At 45.3% G+C, this 18379-nt stretch overlaps 1 protein-coding gene across 1 annotated transcript in view; it reads left to right on the top strand.

Annotated features, from left to right (window-relative positions):
- Positions 1 to 18379, top strand: part of SCARB2 (scavenger receptor class B member 2) — a 71886-nt gene that overhangs the window by 40318 nt on the left and 13189 nt on the right. The window contains exons 5-9 of the mRNA XM_038759127.1: positions 1494 to 1585; positions 4798 to 4917; positions 10856 to 11025; positions 13880 to 13998; positions 15017 to 15090. Coding sequence (XP_038615055.1) covers positions 1494 to 1585; positions 4798 to 4917; positions 10856 to 11025; positions 13880 to 13998; positions 15017 to 15090 — 575 coding nt within the window. The remainder of the gene's footprint in view (positions 1 to 1493; positions 1586 to 4797; positions 4918 to 10855; positions 11026 to 13879; positions 13999 to 15016; positions 15091 to 18379) is intronic.

Raw genomic sequence — 18379 nt, 5'->3', positions numbered from 1 at the left:
GAAGGAAGAGGAAGAGGGAAGACAGAGGGTGAGAGGAAGAGGGAGGGCAGAAGGAGAGAAAAAGAGGGAATTAGAGGGAGAGAGAGGAGGGACAGGGAGCAGGGAAAGAGGGAGGAGAGAGAGAAAGACAGGAAGGAGAGGGAAGAGGAAGAGGGAAGACAGAGGGTGAGAGGAAGAGGGAGGGCAGAGGGAGAGAAAAAGAGAATTAGAGAGAGAGAGGGGGCGGAGCAGGGAAAGAGGGAGGAGAGAGAGAAAGACAGGAAGGAGAGGGAAGAGGAAGAGGGAAGACAGAGGGTGAGAGGAAGAGGGAGGGCAGAGGGAGAAAAAAAGAGAGAATTAGAGGGAGAGAGAGGAGGGACAGGGAGCAGGGAAAAAGAATAGGAGGGAGAGGGAAGAATACGAGAGAGGAGAAAGATAGCAAGCTACTTGATCATGTGGAGTAACTCTATTACCTTGCCCTCTCCTTAGTGCTCGGGACAGTACTCGGCATACAGGCCTCAATACTGTTGATTAATTGATTGATCGATTGAAGAGAGGAAGAGGGAAGAGGAAGGAGAAGAGATGGGGAGAGAGACAGAAAGAGAAGAGGAAGGAGAGGGCTGGAAAAGGGAAGGGGGGAGAGGAAGGAGAAGGAAGAGGAAGGGAGAGGAGGAGGGGGATAGAGAGAGAGAAAGAGAGAGAGCCATTTTAAACATACATGTTCTTGACAGTGGCGGAGACATGAGGAACTCTCTGGTAGCCTGGGCCTAGAAATGGTCTCCCACAGCCCCGACTGACTGGGAAGTTACAGCCCTGGTGGCTCCCGGCCTTGATTTTTCACCGGCCGGAGAACGGACCCATCCATCAAGGCAGGGGGCAGAAATTGTTGTTTCCTCATGTCAGCGGTCAGAATTTGGTCCTGGTCACCCTTCTAAAGGCTCTGGAAGTGACCTCAGTAGCGTGGCTCAAGGGTGAGAGGCCGGGCTTTGGAGTCAGAGGTCCTGGGTTCAAATCCGGCTCCGCCAACTGTCAGCTGTGTGACTTTGGGCAAGTCACTTCACTTCCCTGGGCCTCAGTTCCCGGGGAAGCAGCGTGGCTCAGTAGAAAGAGCCCGGGCTTTGGAGTCAGAGTCCGTGGGTTCAAATCCCGGCTCCGCCACTTGTCAGCTGTGTGACTTTGGGCAAGTCACTTCACTTCTCTGGGCCTCAGTTCCCTCATCTGTAAAATGGGGATGAAGACTGTGAGCCCCTCGTGGGACAACCTGATTACCATGTATCTTCCCCAGCACTTAGAACAGTGCTTTGCACATAGTAAGCACTTAACAAATACCAACATTATTATTATTATTCTCTGAGCCTCAGTTACCTCATCTGTAAAATGGGGGTTAAAACCGTGAGCCCCCCCATGGGACAACCTGATCACCTTGTAACCTCCCCAGCGCTTAGAACAGTGCCCGGCGCGTAGTAAGCGCTTAACAAATACCATCATCATTATTATTATGTGATCGTTTCCAGAAAAACGCAACAGATGACGGAGAATACCTCTTCTTCAGCGGAGGGGATGACTATCTTAACTTCAGCAGGATCGTGGAGTGGAACGGCAGAACGTAAGTCAGGAGCCATCCCTCCGCAACCCCCTTTGGGGACTCTTTCTTCCCTCCTTTCAACGCCCTTGAGCGTTTGCGGAGCCCGGGGCTGAGGCGGCTGAGCTTTGGGGGCTCCGGCTGCCACGTCGTCCTCGGCAGTGATGGAAGGGATTAAGAGTGTGAGCTCCACATGGGACACGCCTGTCCCGCCATCGACCCCCGGCCCACGTCATCCCCCGGGCCTGGAATGGCCTCCCTCTGCCCACCCGCCAAGCTCGCTCTCTTCCTCCCTTCAAGGCCCTGCTGAGAGCTCACCTCCTCCAGGAGGCCTTCCCAGACTGAGCCCCTTCCTTCCTCTCCCCCTCGCCCCCCCCTCCATCCCCCCATCTTACCTCCTTCCCTTCCCCACAGCACCTGTATATATGTATATATGTTTGTACATATTTATTACTCTATTTATTTTATTTGTACATATCTATTCTATTTATTTTGTTAGTATGTTTGGTTTTGTTCTCTGTCTCCCCCTTTTAGACTGTGAGCCCACTGTTGGGTAGGGACTGTATATGTTGCCAATTTGTACTTCCCAAGCGCTTAGTACAGTGCTCTGCACACAGTAAGCGCTCAATAAATACGATTGATGATGATGATGATGATGACAGGGACTGTATTCAACCTGTTTAACTTGTATCATCTACCCCAGTGCTTACAACAGTGTTTGGCACAGAGTAATTTCTTCACCTGTAAAATGGATATAAGATCCTCCCTCCCTCTTAGAGCGTGAGGCCCATGTGGGGCAGGGACTGTGGGTGATCTGCTTGTATCTCGGAGAGAGTGCGGCATAACTGAGTTGATAGACAAATTCCCTGCCCACAACAAGCTTATAGTGTAGAGGGGGACAGGCGTTAATATAAATAATTTATAATTATTATTTATAGTTTACGTACATAAGTCCTGTGGGGTTGAGAGTGGGCAAATATCAAATGTCCAACAGTCACAGATCCAAGTGTATAGACAACACACCTTCAAAGCCTTTTTGAAGGCACAGCTCCTCCACCAAGCCCTCATTTCTGCTTTTCACACTCTCTTCTGCGACTCCCTGATTTTCTCCCTTTATTCATACTTAGTTTTGTTGTCTGTCACCCCTTCAAGACTGTGAGCCCCCTGTTGAGTAGGGACTGTCTCTATATGTTGCCGACTTGTACTTCCCAAGCGCTTAGTACAGCGCTCTGCACACAGTAAGCGCTCAATAAATACGAATGAATGAATCTGCTTGAGAAGCAGCGTGGCTCAATCAATCGGTCGTATTTATTGAGCACTTACTGGCTCAGTGGAAAGAGCTCAGGCTCCCGGGCCTGGGCTCTAGCCACTAGGCCGTGCTGCTTCCATCTTGGTTTCTTCTCCCTCCCTGATGGGAAAATAGACGGTAGCCCCCTCCATCTCCCGCCACCTAAGAGAAAGCGAACGCTAAAACGTGCACATGTCTCCGGGACGAGGCCTGAAGCAGCCCTTACCCTTGGCATTACCCATAAATAATAATAATAGTACTTGTTAAGCGCTTACTATGTGCCAAGCACTGTCCTAAGCACTGAGGTAGATACAGGCCTCCCCTTGGAGGTGGGGGAAGGAGGCCAGTAGATGGGCATTCATTCATTCATTCATTCATTCATTCATTCAATCGTATTTATTGAGCGCTTACTGTGTGCAGAGCACTGGACTAAGCGCTTGGGAAGTACAAATTGGCAACATCTAGAGACGGTCCCTACCCAACAGTGGGCTCACAGTCTAGAAGAAGAGACCAAGGAGGAGCTGAAAATGATGACAGGGGAAAGGGGCAGCCGCACGCGAGAATTTTGGCTTCCCCTCATGGCCCCCGCTATCGATGTTGGGTCCGGAAACGGGTGGAAAATGTGGAAATTTTTGAGCTGCCCGAGACCTGCGTAGAGAAGCAGTGTGTCTCAGTGGAAAGAGTCCGGGCTTTGGAGTCGGCAGTCATGGGCTCCAATCCCGGCTCCGCCAATTGTCAGCTGGGTGACTTCGGGCAAGTCACTTCAATCAATCAATCAATCAATCGTATTTATTGAGCGCTTACTGTGTGCAGAGCACTGGACTAAGCGCTTGGGAAGTCCAAGTTGGCAACATCTAGAGACGGTCCCTACCCAACAGTGGGCTCACAGTCTGGAAGGGGGAGACGGAGAACAAAACAAAACATATTAACAAAATAAAAATAAAATAAATAGAATAGATATGTACAAGTAAAATAAATAAATAGAGTAATAAATACGTACAAACATATATACATATATACAGGTGCTGTGGGGAAGGGAAGGGAAGGAGGTAAGGCGGGGGGGGTGGAGAGGGCTCAGTCTGGGCCCCCAGACTTCTCTGGGACTTCTCTGGGGCTCAGTTACCTCATCTGTAAAATGGGGATTAAGACTGTGAGCCCCCCGTGGGACAACCTGATCACCTTGTCACCTCCCCAGCGCTTAGAACAGTGCTTTGCACATAGTAAGCGCTTAATAAATGCCATCATTATTACTATCTACCCCAGTTCTTGGCACACAGTAAGCTGTTGTTGTATGGTACTTTCCCAAGAGCTTAGTATAGTGCTCCGCATTCATTCAGTCATTCAGTCGTATTTATTGAGCACTTACTGTGTGCAGAGCACTGCATTGGGAAGTCCAAGTCGGGAACAGATAGAGACGGTCCCTACCTGACAACGGGCTCACGGTCTAGAAGGGGGAACAGACAACAAAACGAAACAGGTAGACGGGTGTGAAAATCGTCAGAAGAAATAGAATTACAGCTATATGCACATCATTAACAAAATAAATAGAGTAGTAAATATGTACAAGTAAAATAGAGTAATAAATCTGTACAAATTTATACAAGTGCTCTGCTCTTAATAAGAGCAGCATGGAGAAGCGGCGTGACTCAGTGGAAAGAGCCCGGGCTTTGGAGTCAGAGATCATAGGTTCGAATCCCGGCTCTGCCACTTGTCTGCTGTGTGACCTTGGGTAAGTCAGTTCTCTGAGCCTCAGTTCCCTCATCTGTAAAATGGGGGTGAAGACTGTGAGCCCCACATGGGACAACCTCATTACCTTGATTCACCTCCCCAGCGCTTAGAACATTGCTTTGCACATAGTAAGCGCTTAACAAATGCCATTATTATTATTAATAAATACAATTGAATGAGTAAATGAATGAAATACCACCACTGTCATGATTATCGTTAGGTCTCTCGACTGGTGGGCGACGAAGAGATGCAACATGATCAATGGCACAGATGGGAATTCCTTTCATCCCTTAGTCACCGAGGACGAAGACTTGTACATCTTCTCATCGGACTTCTGCAGGTAAGTGGGGGAGACACCCCCAGTAGTGGACCTCCCCAACCTGAGGAGGTAACGGTCCACTCCCGGAGCAGTCAGTCAATCAAGCAGCGTGGCTCAGTGGAAAGAGCCCGGGCTTTGGAGTCAGGGGTCATGGGTTCAAATCCCGGCTCCGCCACTTGTCAGCTGTGTGACTTTGGGCAACTTCTCGGTGCCTCAGTTCCCTCATCTGTAAAATGGAGATTAAGACTGTGAGCACCCCCCGTGGGACAACCTCATCACCTTGGAACCTCCCCAGCGCTTAGAACAGTGCTTTGCACATAGTAAGCGCTTAATAAATGCCATTAAAAAAAAATCAATCGTATTGACTGAGTCTTAATGTGTGCATAGTACTATACTAAGCGCTTGCGAAAGTACAATATTATATTCATGCATTCATTCAATCATATTTATTCATTCATTCAATCGTATTTATTGAGCGCTTACTGTGTGCAGAGCACTGTACTAAGAGCTTGGGAAGTACAAGATATGAGGAGGGAGGGCATTCCAGGCCAGAGGCGGGACGTGGGCAAGAAGTCAGTGGCGAGATAGATGAGATCGAAGTACAGTGAGTAGGCCAGCATTATTCATTCATCCATTCAATCGTATTTATTGAGTGCTTACTGTGTGCAGAGCACTGTACTAAGCGCTTGGGAAGTACAAGTTGGCAACATATAGCATTAGAGGAGCAAAGAGTGAAGGATGGGTTGTAGGAGGAGATTAACCAGGTTGGGGCAAGGTAAGGAGTTTCTGTTCGATGCAGAGGTAGATCATCATCATCATCATCAATCGTATTTATGGAGCGCTTACTATGTGCAGAGCACTGTACTAAGCACTTGGGAAGTACAAATTGGCAACATCTAGAGACAGTCCCTACCCAACAGTGGGCTCACAGTCTAAAAGGGGGAGACAGAGAACAAAACCAAACATACCAACAAAATAAAATAAATAGGATAGATATGTACAAGTAAAATAAATAAATAAATAGAGTAATAAATATGTACAACCGTATATACATATATGCAGGTGCTGTGGGGAAGGGAAGGAGGTAAGATGGGGGGATGGAGAGGGGGACGAGGGGATGGAGAGGGGGACGAGGGGCCCCTCTGATCCAGTAGATGGGCAACCACTGGAGATTCCTGAGGAACGGGGAAACCCGGACGGAAAGTTTTTGTAGAAAAATGAGCGGGGCAGCAGATTAAGAAGTATGGACCAGAGTGGGGAGAGACAGGAGGCCGGGAGTTCAGCAAAGGAGGCTGATTCAGTAATCGAGGCAGGATAGGATAAGTGCTTGGATTAATATGATAGCAGTTTGGATGGAGAGGAATGTTGTGAAGGTTGAACCGACAGGATGTGGGGGCAGATTGACCATGTGGGGTGAATGAGAGAGAGGAATCAAAGGTTCATTCATTCATTCATTCAGTCGTATTTATTGAGCGCTTACTGGGTGCAGAGCACTGTACTAAGCGCTTGGGGAAGTCCAAGTTGGCAACATATAGAGGCGGTCCCTACCCAACAGCGGGCTCACAGTCTAGAAGGGGGAGACAGACAACAAAACAAAACATATTAACAAAATAAAATAAATAGAATACGTAAAATCAACAGACACAATCCCTGCCCACAACGAGTTTACCGTCTAGAGTCGAGCCTAACGTTATCCGCCGGGGTTGCTTGTCAGACCCAGAGTTTGCCAGCAGACAGGCCCTGTTGCGGTCAGAACGGCCAACGTGCCCTGCCGCGGTCAGTGCTCCCGACACGCCCTGCCGTGGGGCTCACAGTCTTCATCCCCATTTTACAGATGAAGTAACTGAGGCTCCGAGAAGTGAAGTGACTTGCCCAAGGTCACACAGCAGACATGTGGCGGAGCTGGGATTCGAACCCCTGACCTCCGACTCCAAAGCCCGGGCTCTTTCCACTGAGCCATGCTGCTTCTACTACAACCCAGCCGGCCCACTTCACTCCTCTAATCAATCAATCGATCAGTCGTATTTATTGAGCGCTTACTGTGTGCAGAGCACTGGACTAAGCGCTTGGGAAGTCCAAGTTGGCAACATATAGAGACGGTCCCTACCCAACAGTGGGCTCACAGTCTAGAATGGGGAGACAGAGAACAAAACCAAACATATTAACAAAATAAAATAAATAGAATAGATATGTACAAGTTAAATAAATAAATAGAGTAATATTCACTCATTCAATCGAATTTATTGAGCGCTTACTGTGTGCAGAGCACTGGACTAAGCGCTTGGGAAGTCCAAGTTGGCAACATATAGAGACGGTCCCTACCCAACAGTGGGCTTACCGTCTAGAAGGGCTCACAGTCTAGAAGGTGCCAACCTTCTCACTCTGTTGCCAAGTTGTACTTCCCAAGCGCTTAGTCCAGTGCTCTGCACGCAGTAAGCGCTCAATAAATACGATTGAATGAACGAATGAATGAATAAGCAGGCCGGCATGCTCTGCCATGGTCAGAATAGCCAACACACCCTGCCGTGGTCAGTGAAAGCAACACGCCCTGCCATGGGCAGCAGGCCCGGTGTGCCCTATCACGGTCAGTAAGTCCGACGTGCCCATTCGTGGTCATCATCATCATCATCATCATCATCAATCGTATTTATTGAGCGCTTACTATGTGCAGAGCACTGTACTAAGCGCTTGGGAAGTACAAATTGGCAACATATGGAGACAGTCCCTACCCAACAGTGGGCTCACAGTCTAAAAGGGGGAGACAGAGAACAGAACCAAACATACTAACAAAATAAAATAAATGGAATTGATATGTACAAGTAAAATAAATAAATAGAGTAATAAATCTGTACAACCATATATACATATATACAGGCGCTGTGGGGAAGGGAAGGAGGTAAGATGGGGCGGATGGAGAGGGGGACGAGGGTCAGTGCCCATGCCATGCCCTGCCCAGCTCAGCGTGCCAGGCTCAGTCTTGGCGGCTTCCCTGCCCTTTCCGAGTGGATTTGGAAGTCATTCACTCATTGTCGTATTTATTGAGCGCTGACTGTGTGCAGAGCACTGTACTAAGCGCTTGGGAAGTCCAAGTTGGCAACATATAGAGACGGTCCCTACCCAACAGTGGGCTCACAGTCTAGAAGTGTCCCACTTCACTTCTCTGGGCCTCATTTCCCTCATCTGTAAAATGGGGATGAAGACTGTGAGCCCCTCGGGGGACAACCTGATCACCTTGTAACCTCCCCAGTGCTTAGAACAGTGCTGTGCACATAGTAAGCGCTTAATAAATGCCATTATTATTATTATAGGAAGTCATCCGTTCATTCAATCAATTGTATTTATTATTATTAATCAGTATTAATAATATCATTATATATTATTATATGATATAATTAATCATTATTAATAATATCATCATATAATATTATAATCATATAATTATTAATAATAATAAATACGATTGATTGAATGAATGGATGACTTCCTTATTTTAGAGAAGCAGCATGGCGTGTTGGCTAGAGCCCAGGCCTGAGAGTCCGAAGATCACGGGATCTAGTCCCGATCTCTGTCTCTCAGTTCCCTCATCTGTAAAATAGGGATCGATTCGATGAGCTTCAAGTGCGATTTCCTTGCATCTTACCCCGGCGCTTAGTACAGGGCCTGACACTTAACAAATACCGCAATTATTACCGTTAAGGACCGCACAGTCTCCCCGGCCAGGAGAGCCCCTAACAATGATAATGATGGCATTTATTAACCACTTACTATGTGCAAAGCAATTATTACTGTTAAGGACCGCACAGTCTCCCAGGCCAGGAGAACCCCTAACAATGATAATGATGACATTTATTAAGCACTTACTATGTGCAAAGCAATTATTACTGTTAAGGACCGCACAGTCTCCCAGAGTCCCTAAAATTGATAATGGTGGCATTTATTAAGCACTTACGATGTGCAAAGCAATTATTACTGTTGAGGACCGCACAGTCTCCCAGAGCCCCTAAAATTGATAATGGTGGCATTTAGTAAGCACTTACTATGTGCAAAGCAATTATTACTGTTAAGGACCGCACAGTCTCCCAGAGCCCCTAACAATGCTAATGATGACATTTATTAAGCACTTACTATGTGCAAAGCAATTATTACTGTTAAGGACCGCACAGTCCCCCAGAGCCCCTAACAATGATAATGGTGGCATTTATTAAGCACTTACTATGTGCAAAGCAATTATTACTGTTAAGAACCGCACAGTCTCCCAGGCCAGGAGAGCCCCTAACAATGATAATCGTGGCATTTATTAAGCACTTACTGCGTGCAAAGCAATTATTACTGTTAAGGACCGCACAGTCTCCCAGAGCCCCTAACAATGATAATGATGGCATTTATTAAGCACTTACTATGTGCAAAGCAATTATTACTGTTAAGGACCGCACAGTCTCCCATGCCAGGAGAGCCCCTAATAATGATAATGATGGCATTTATTAAGCACTTACTATGTGCAAAGCAATTATTACTGTTAAGGACTGCACAGTCTCCCAGAGCCCCTAACATTGATAATGATAGCATTTATTAAGCACTTACTATGTGCAAAGCAATTATTACTGTTAAGGACTGCACAGTCTCCCAGAGCCCCTAACATTGATAATGATAGTATTTATTAAGCACTTACTATGTGCAAAGCAATTATTAGTGTTAAGGACCGCACAGTCCCCCAGAGCCCCTAACAATGATAATGGTGGCATTTATTAAGCACTTACTATGTGCAAAGCAATTATTACTGTTAAGAACCGCACAGTCTCCCAGGCCAGGAGAGCCCCTAACAATGATAATCGTGGCATTTATTAAGCACTTACTGCGTGCAAAGCAATTATTACTGTTAAGGACCGCACAGTCTCCCAGAGCCCCTAACAATGATAATGATGGCATTTATTAAGCACTTACTATGTGCAAAGCAATTATTACTGTTAAGGACCGCACAGTCTCCCATGCCAGGAGAGCCCCTAACAATGATAATGATGGCATTTATTAAGCACTTACTATGTGCAAAGCAATTATTAGTGTTAAGGACCGCACAGTCTCCCATGCCAGGAGAGCCCCTAATAATGATAATGATGGCATTTATTAAGCACTTACTATGTGCAAAGCAATTATTACTGTTAAGGACTGCACAGTCTCCCAGAGCCCCTAACATTGATAATGATAGCATTTATTAAGCACTTACTATGTGCAAAGCAATTATTACTGTTAAGGACTGCACAGTCTCCCAGAGCCCCTAACATTGATAATGATAGTATTTATTAAGCACTTACTATGTGCAAAGCAATTATTAGTGTTAAGGACCGCACAGTCTCCCAGAGCCCCTAACAATGATAATGATGGCATTTATTAAGCACTTACTATGTGCAAAGCAATTATTAGTGTTAAGGACCGCACAGTCTCCCAGGCCAGGAGAACCCCTAACAATGATAATGATGGCATTTATTAAGCACTTACTATGTGCAAAGCAATTATTACTGTTAAGGACCGCACAGTCTCCCAGAGCCCCTAACAATGATAATGATGGCATTTATTAAGCACTTACTATGTGCAAAGCAATTATTAGTGTTAAGGACCGCACAGTCTCCCAGAGCCCCTAACAATGATAATGATGACATTTATTAAGCACATACTATGTGCAAAGCACTGTTCTAAGCGCTGGGAAGGTTACAAGGTGATCAGGTTGTCCCACGGGGGGGCTCACAGTCTTCATCCCCGTTTTCCAGATGAGGGAACTGAGGCCCAGAGAAGTGAAGTGACAAGTGGCGGAGCCGGGATTTGAACCCAGGACCTCTGACTCCAAAGCCCGGGCTCTTTCCCCTGAGCCACGCTGCTTCTCAAGCCAACGAAGCCCACCCAGCTGGCATCAGGAGTGCCCCGTTGGGCCAGGGCTGACCGCCCCCCGACCCCCTTTCCTCCCCAGGTCGGTGTACGTCTCCTTCACCGACGCCGTGGACGTGAAAGGCCTCCCGGCGTTCCGGTTCAAGATCCCCCCTGAAATTTTGGCCAACAACTCTGACAACGCCGGCTTCTGTGGGCCGCAGGGACGCTGCCTCGGCTCGGGGGTCCTCAACATCAGCGTCTGCAAGGACGGTAAGGGGTCCCAGTCCAGGCCCTGGGGGTCCGCGGGGCCCACCTCTCCAGGAAAGCCACTACAAATGGGGCTTATTGAGCATCTACTAGGTGCACTACACTGAGAGCTCACCTCCTCCAGGAGGCCTTCCTAGACTGAGCCCCTTCCTTCCTTTCCCCCTCATCCCCCTCTCCATCCCCCCATCTTACCTCCTTCCCTTCCCCACAGCACCTGGATATATGTATATATGTTTGTACATATTTATTACTCAATTTATTTATTCTACTTGTACATATCTATTCTATTTATTTTATTTTGTTAGTATGTTTGGTTTTGTTCTCTGTCTCCCCCTTTTTGACTGTGAGCCCACTGTTGGGTAGGGACCGTCTCTATACGTTCCATCTTGTACTTCCCAAGCGCTTAGTACAGTGCTCTGCACACAGTAAGCGCTCAATAAATACGATTGATTGATTGATACTAAGCGTCCCCTCCCTACAGCGCTTGTATATATAATAATAATAATAATAATGACCTTTCTTAAGCGCTTACTATGTGCCAAGCACTGTTCTAAGCACTGGGGAGGTTACAAAGTGATCAGGTTGTCCCACGGGGGGCCCACACAGTCTTCATCCCCATTTTCCAGATGAGGGACCTGAGGCCCGGAGAAGTGAAGTGACTCGCCCAAAGTCACATAGCTCACAATTGGCGGAGCCGGGATTTGAACCCATGACCTCTGACTCCAAAGCCCGGGCTCTTTCCACTGAGCCACGCTGCTTCTCTCTCTATATATATTTGTACAGATTTATTACTCTATTTATTTCACTTGTACATATTTACTATTCTATTTATTTTGTTAATGATGAGCATTAGTCCAGTGCTCTGCACACAGTAAGCGCTCAGTAAATATGATTGAATGAATGAATGAATGACTATAGCTTTAACTCTGTTCTGACAATATTTGTACAGATTTATTACTCTATTTTACTTGTACATATTTACTATTCTACTTATTTTGTCAATGATGAGCATTAGTCCAGTGCTCCGCACACAGTAAGCGCTCGATAAATACGATTGAATGAATGAGTGAATGACTATAGCTTTAATTCTATTTGTTCTGACGATATTTGTACAGATTTATTACTCTATTTCACTTGTATATATTTACTATTCTCTTTTGTTAATGATGTGCATTAGTCCAGTGCTCTGCACACAGTAAGCGCTCAATAAATACGATTGAATAAATGAATGAATGACTATAGCTTTAACTCTGTTCTGACGATATTTGTACAGATTTATTACTCTATTTATTTTACTTGTACATATTTACTATTCTATTTATTTTGTTAATGATGTGCATTAATCCAGTGCTCTGCACACAGTAAGTGCTCAATAAATACGATTGAATGACTATAGCTTTAACTCTGTTCTGATGATATTTGTACAGATTTATTACTCTATTTCACTTGTACATATTTACTATTCTATTTATTTTGCTAATGATGAGCATTAGTCCAGTGCTCTGCACACAGTAAGCGCTCAATAAATACGATTGAATGAATGAGTGAATGACTATAGCTTTAACTCTGTTCTGACGATATTTGTACAGATTTATTACTCCATTTTACTTGTACATATTTACTGTTCTATTTATTTTGTTAATGATGAGCATTAGTCCAGTGCTCTGCACACAGTAAGCGCTCAATAAATACGATTGAATGAATGACTATAGCATTAATTCTATTTGTTCTGATGATATGTGTACAGATTTATTACTCTATTTTACTTGTATATATTTACTATTCTATTTAGTTTGTTAATGATGAGCATTAGTCCAGTGCTCTGCACACAGTAAGCGCTCAATAAATACGATTGAATGAATGAATGAATGACTATAGCATTAATTCTATTTGTTCTGACGATATTTGTACAGATTTATTACTCTATTTTACTTGTACATATTTACTATTCTATTTTGTTAATGATGAGCATTAGTCCAGTGCTCTGCACACAGTAAGCGCTCAATAAATACGATTGAATGAATGAGTGAATGACTATAGCTTTAACTCTCTTTGTTCTGACGATATTTGTACAGATTTATTACTCTATTTCACTTGTATATATTTACTATTCTATTTATGTTGTTAATAATGTGCATTAGTCCAGTGCTGTGCACACAGTAGCTTGCAGCGTGGCTCAGTGGAAAGAGCATGGGCTTTGGAGTTAGAGGTCATGGGTTCAAATCCCGGCTCCACCAATTGTCAGCTGTGTGACTTTGGGCAAGTCACTTCACTTCTCTGGGCCTCAGTTCCCTCATCTGTAAAATAGGGATGAAGGCTGTGAGCCCCCCGTGGGACAACCTGATCACCTTGTAACCTCCCCGGCGCTTAGAACAGTGCTTTGCACATAGTAAGCGCTTAATAAATGCCATTATTATTATATTTGTTCTGATGATATTTGTACATATTTATTACTCTATTTATTTTACTGGTACATATTTACTATTCTATTTATTTTGTTAGTGATGTGCATTAGTCCAGTGCCCTGCACACAGTAAGCGCTTAATAAATACGACCGAATGAATGAATGACTATAGCTTTAATTCTATTTGTTCTGACGATTTTGACCTTGTATCCTCCCCCAGTGCTTAGAACAGTGCTTGGCACATAGTAAGCGCTTAACAAAAACCAACATTATTATTATTACAATTATGGGGATGAAGACTGTGAGCCGCACGGGGGACAATGTGATCACCTTGTATCCTCCCTAGCGCTTAGAACAGTGCTTTGCACAGAGTAAGCGCTTAACAAATGCCATTATTACTGTTGTTATCCTGCTGCTAATGATGTTTTTTTCCCCTGTTTTATTGCTCTTCAGGAGCCCCCATTTTTTTATCCGCCCCCCACTTCTACCAGGCAGACGAGAAGTTTGAAGCAGCGATTAAAGGCCTGCGGCCCGAGAAGGCCAACCACGAGACATTTCTGGACATCAACCCGGTGAGCACGCCCGGCTTCCCGGGATTGGGGGGTACGGTGAACCCCCGGACCGAGCCCCGTTAGGGAACAATCCACTTCCCATCACAACTTCCCGGAGTCGAAAAATTCCCATCTACGGCCCCACAGCCTCACCCTCCACTTAGTTTTTTTTTATGGTATTTGTTAAACTCTTATTATGCTCCAGGCACTGTACTAAGCACTGGGGTAGATACACGCTGATCAGGCCGGTCCCCGTCGCTTCGCTTCTCCGGGCCTCCGTTCCCTCATCTGTCAGATAATAATAATAATGTTGGTATTTGTTAAGCGCTTACTATGTGCCAAGCACTAGTCTAAGCGCTGGGGGGATACAAGGTAATCGGAGTTGTCCCACGGGGGGCTCCCAGTCTTCATCCCCGTTTGACAGATGAGGGAACTGAGGCCCAGAGGAGGGAAGTGACTGGCCCAAAGTCTCACAGCTGACAAGAGGCTGAGGCGGAATTCGAACCCATGACCTCTGACTCCCAAGCCTGGGCTCTTTCCACTGAGCCACGCTGCTTCCCGGATGGGGATTAAGAGTTTGAGCCCCGCATGGGACGGGGACTGTGCCTAACCTGATTATCTTCTAACTACCCCAGCGCTTAGAGAAGCAGCGTGGCTCAGTGGAAAGAGCCCGGGCTTTGGCGTCAGAGGTCATGGGTTCGAATCCCGGCTCCACCAACTGTCAGCTGGGTGACTTTGGGCAAGTCACTGCACTTCTCTGGGCCTCAGTTACTTCATCTGTACAATGGGGACTAAGACTGTGAGCCCCCCATGGGACAACCTGATCACCTTGTAACCTCCCCAGCGCTTAGAACAGTGCTTTGCACATAGTAAGCGCTTAATAAATGCCATTATTATTATTTTTATTAACAAATACCAACATTATTATTACTAAGCAGGATAACGGAATAATAAACGGACACAGTCCCTGCCCACAACGAGCTGACAGTCTAGGAGGACTCGGTAATGTTTTTTTCACCTCCCCACGTTGAATTCGCAGGTGACCGGCATCATCCTCAGGGCCGCCAAGCGATTCCAGGTCAACGTGTTCGTCCAGCAGCTTGATGACTTCATGTGAGTGTTTTACCTTCCTCCCTTTCCTCGTGGCTCAAAGGGACTCGGGGACGGGGTGAGGGGAGGGCTATCTCACTCAATCAGTCGCATTTATTGAGCGCTTATTGCGTGCAGGGTCCTGACGATTTTGACACCTGTCTCCATGTTTTGTTGTCTGTCTCCCCCTTGGAGACTGTGAGCCCGTTAATAATAATAATAATAACGTGCTTACTATGTGCAAAGCTCCATGTTTTGTTTTGTTGTCTGTCTCCCCCTTGGAGACTGTGAGCCCGTTAATAATAACAATAATAATGATCAATCAATCAATCAATCTTATTTATTGAGCGCTTACTGTGTGCAGAGCACTGTACTAAGCGCTTGGGAAGTCCGAGTTGGCAACATATAGAGACAGTCCCTACCCAACAGTGGGCTCACAGTCTAAAATGATGGAGTTTGTTAAGTGCTTACTATGTGCAATATTTATTTATTTATTTTACTTGTACATATCTATTCTATTTATTTTATTTTGTTAGTATGTTTGGTTTTGTTCTCTGTCTCCCCCTTTTAGACTGTGAGCCCAATGTTGGGTAGGGACTGTCTCTATAAGTTGCCAATTTGGACTTCCCAAGCGCTTAGTACAGTGCTCTGCACACAGTAAGCGCTCAATAAATAAGATTGATGATGATGATGATGCAAAGCTCCATGTTTTGTTTTGTTGTCTGTCTCCCCCTTGGAGACTGTGAGCCCGTTAATAATAATAATAATGATCAATCAATCAATCTTATTTATTGAGCGCTTACTGTGTGCAGAGCACTGTACTAAGCGCTTGGGAAGTACAAGTTGGCAACATATAGAGACAGTCCCTCCCCAACAGTGGGCTCACAGTCTAAAATGATGGAGTTTGTTAAGTGCTTACTATGTGCAAAGCTCCATGTTTTGTTTTGTTGTCTGTCTCCCCCTTGTAGACTGTGAGCCCGTTAATAATAATAATAATAATGATGGCATTTGTTAAGTTCTTACTATATGTGCAAAGCTCCATGTTTTGTGGTCTGTCTCCCCCTTGTAGACTGTGAGCCAGTTAATAATAATATTAATGATGGCATTTGTTAAGTGCTTACTATGTGCAAAGCTCCATGTTTTGTTTTGTTGTCTGTCTCCCCCTTGGAGACTGTGAGCCCGTTAATAATAATAATAATAATAATAATAATGATGGCAGTTAAGTGCTTTCTATGTGCAAAGCTCCATGTTTTGTTTTGTTGTCTATCTCCCCCTTGTAGACTGTGAGCCAGTTAATAATAATAATAATGATGGCGTTTGTTAAGTGTTTACTATGTGCAAAGCTCCATGTTTTGTTTTGTTGTCTATCTCCCCCTTGTAGACTGTGAGCCCGTTAATAATAATATTAATGATGGCGTTTGTTAAGTGCTTACTATGTGCCAAGCTCCATGTTTTGTTTTGTTGCCTATCTCCCCCTTGTAGACTGTGAGCCCGTTAATAATAATATTAATGATGGCGTTTGTTAAGTGCTTACTATGTGCAAAACTCCATGTTTTGTTTTGTTGTCTATCTCCCCCTTGAAGACTGTGAGCCCGTTAATAATAATAATAATAATGATGGCGTTTGTTAAGTGCTTACTATGTGCAAAGCTCCATGTTTTGTTTTGTTGTCTGTCTCCCCCTTGTAGACTGTGAGCCCGTTAATAATAATAATAATAATAATAATGACGTTTGTTAAGTGCTTACTATGTGCAAAGATCCATGTTTTGTTTTGTTGTCTGTCTCCCCCTTGGAGACTGTGAGCCCATTAATAATAATAATAATGATCAATCAATCAATCAATCAATCGTATTTATTGAGCACTTACTGTGTGCAGAGCACTGTACTAAGCGCTTGGGAAGTCCAAGTTGGCAACATATAGAGACAGTCCCTACCCAACAGTGGGCTCACAGTCTAAAATGATGGCGTTTGTTAAGTGCTTACTATGTGCAAAGCACTGTTCTAGGCGCTGGGGGGATACAAGGTGATCAAGTTGTCCCACGTGGGGCTCACAGTCTTCATCCCCATTTTCCAGATGAGGTAACTGAGGCTCAGAGAAGTTAAGTGGCTTGCCCAAGGCCACACAGCAGACATGTGGCGTAGCCGGGATTCGAACCCATGACCTCTGACTCCAAAGCCCGGGCTCTTTTCACTGAGCCATGCTGCTTCTCGGGTAGGGACTGTCTCTATATGTTGCCGACTTGTACTTCCCAAGCGCTTAGTACGGTGCTCTGCACACAGGAAGCACTCAATAAATACAATTGAATGAATAAAAAGACACATTCCCTGCCCACAGCGAGTTTCCATTCTAGAATAATAATGATGGCATCTGTTAAGTGCTTACTATGTGCCAAGCACTGTTCTAAGCGCTGGGGAGGATACAAGGTGATCAGGTTGTCCCATGTGGGGCTCACAGTCTTCATCCCCAAGAAGCAGCGTGGCTCAGTGGAAAGAGCCCGGGCTTTGGGAGTTCAGAGGTCGTGGGTTCAAATCCTGGCTCTGCCACTTGTCAGCTGTGGGACTTTGGGCAAGTCACTTCACTTCTCTGAGCCTCAGTGACCGCATCTGTAAAATGGGAATGAAGACTGTGAGCCCCAAGGGAGACAACCTGATCACCTTGTATCCACCCCAGCTCTTAAAATGGTGCTTGGCACATAGTAAGTGCTTAACAAATACCATCATTATTATTACTGAATTAATTATCGAGAAACAGCGCGACTCAGTGGAAAGAGCCCGGGCTTGGAAGTCAGAGGTCATGGGTTCAAATCCCGGCTCCGCCAATTGTCAGCTGTGGGACTTTGGGCGAGTCACTTCACTTCTCTGGGCCTCGGTTACCTCATCTGTAAAATGGGGATGAAGACTGTGAGCCCCACGGGGGACAACCTGATCACCATGCATCCTCCCCAGTGCTTAGAACAGGGCTTGGCACATAGTAAGCGCTTAACAAATGCCATCATTATTATTATTATTATTATTATTACTATTATTAAGATCACGAGGAAGGTCCTCTCAAATTCCAACAAGAGATCGGCCCATTTTCTGGTTCTTCTGGCAACAACTACCTCCTCCCCACCCCTCAACCCCCTGCCGTGGGACTCACAATATTTAACTGGAAACTTAATACAGGGATCTAGTTTTAAAAGTTTAGACCGTGAGCCCACTGTTGGGTAGGGACTGTCTCTATATGTTGCCAATTTGGACTTCCCAAGTGCTTAGTCCAGTGCTCTGCACACAGTAAGCGCTCAATAAGTATGATTGATGATGATGATGATGAT

The sequence above is a fragment of the Tachyglossus aculeatus genome, chromosome 17, assembly GCF_015852505.1.
Source record: "Tachyglossus aculeatus isolate mTacAcu1 chromosome 17, mTacAcu1.pri, whole genome shotgun sequence".
Taxonomy (NCBI): domain Eukaryota; kingdom Metazoa; phylum Chordata; class Mammalia; order Monotremata; family Tachyglossidae; genus Tachyglossus; species Tachyglossus aculeatus.
Note: the sequence above shows the minus strand (reverse complement) of the source record. Positions and strands in the feature narration are given on the sequence as shown.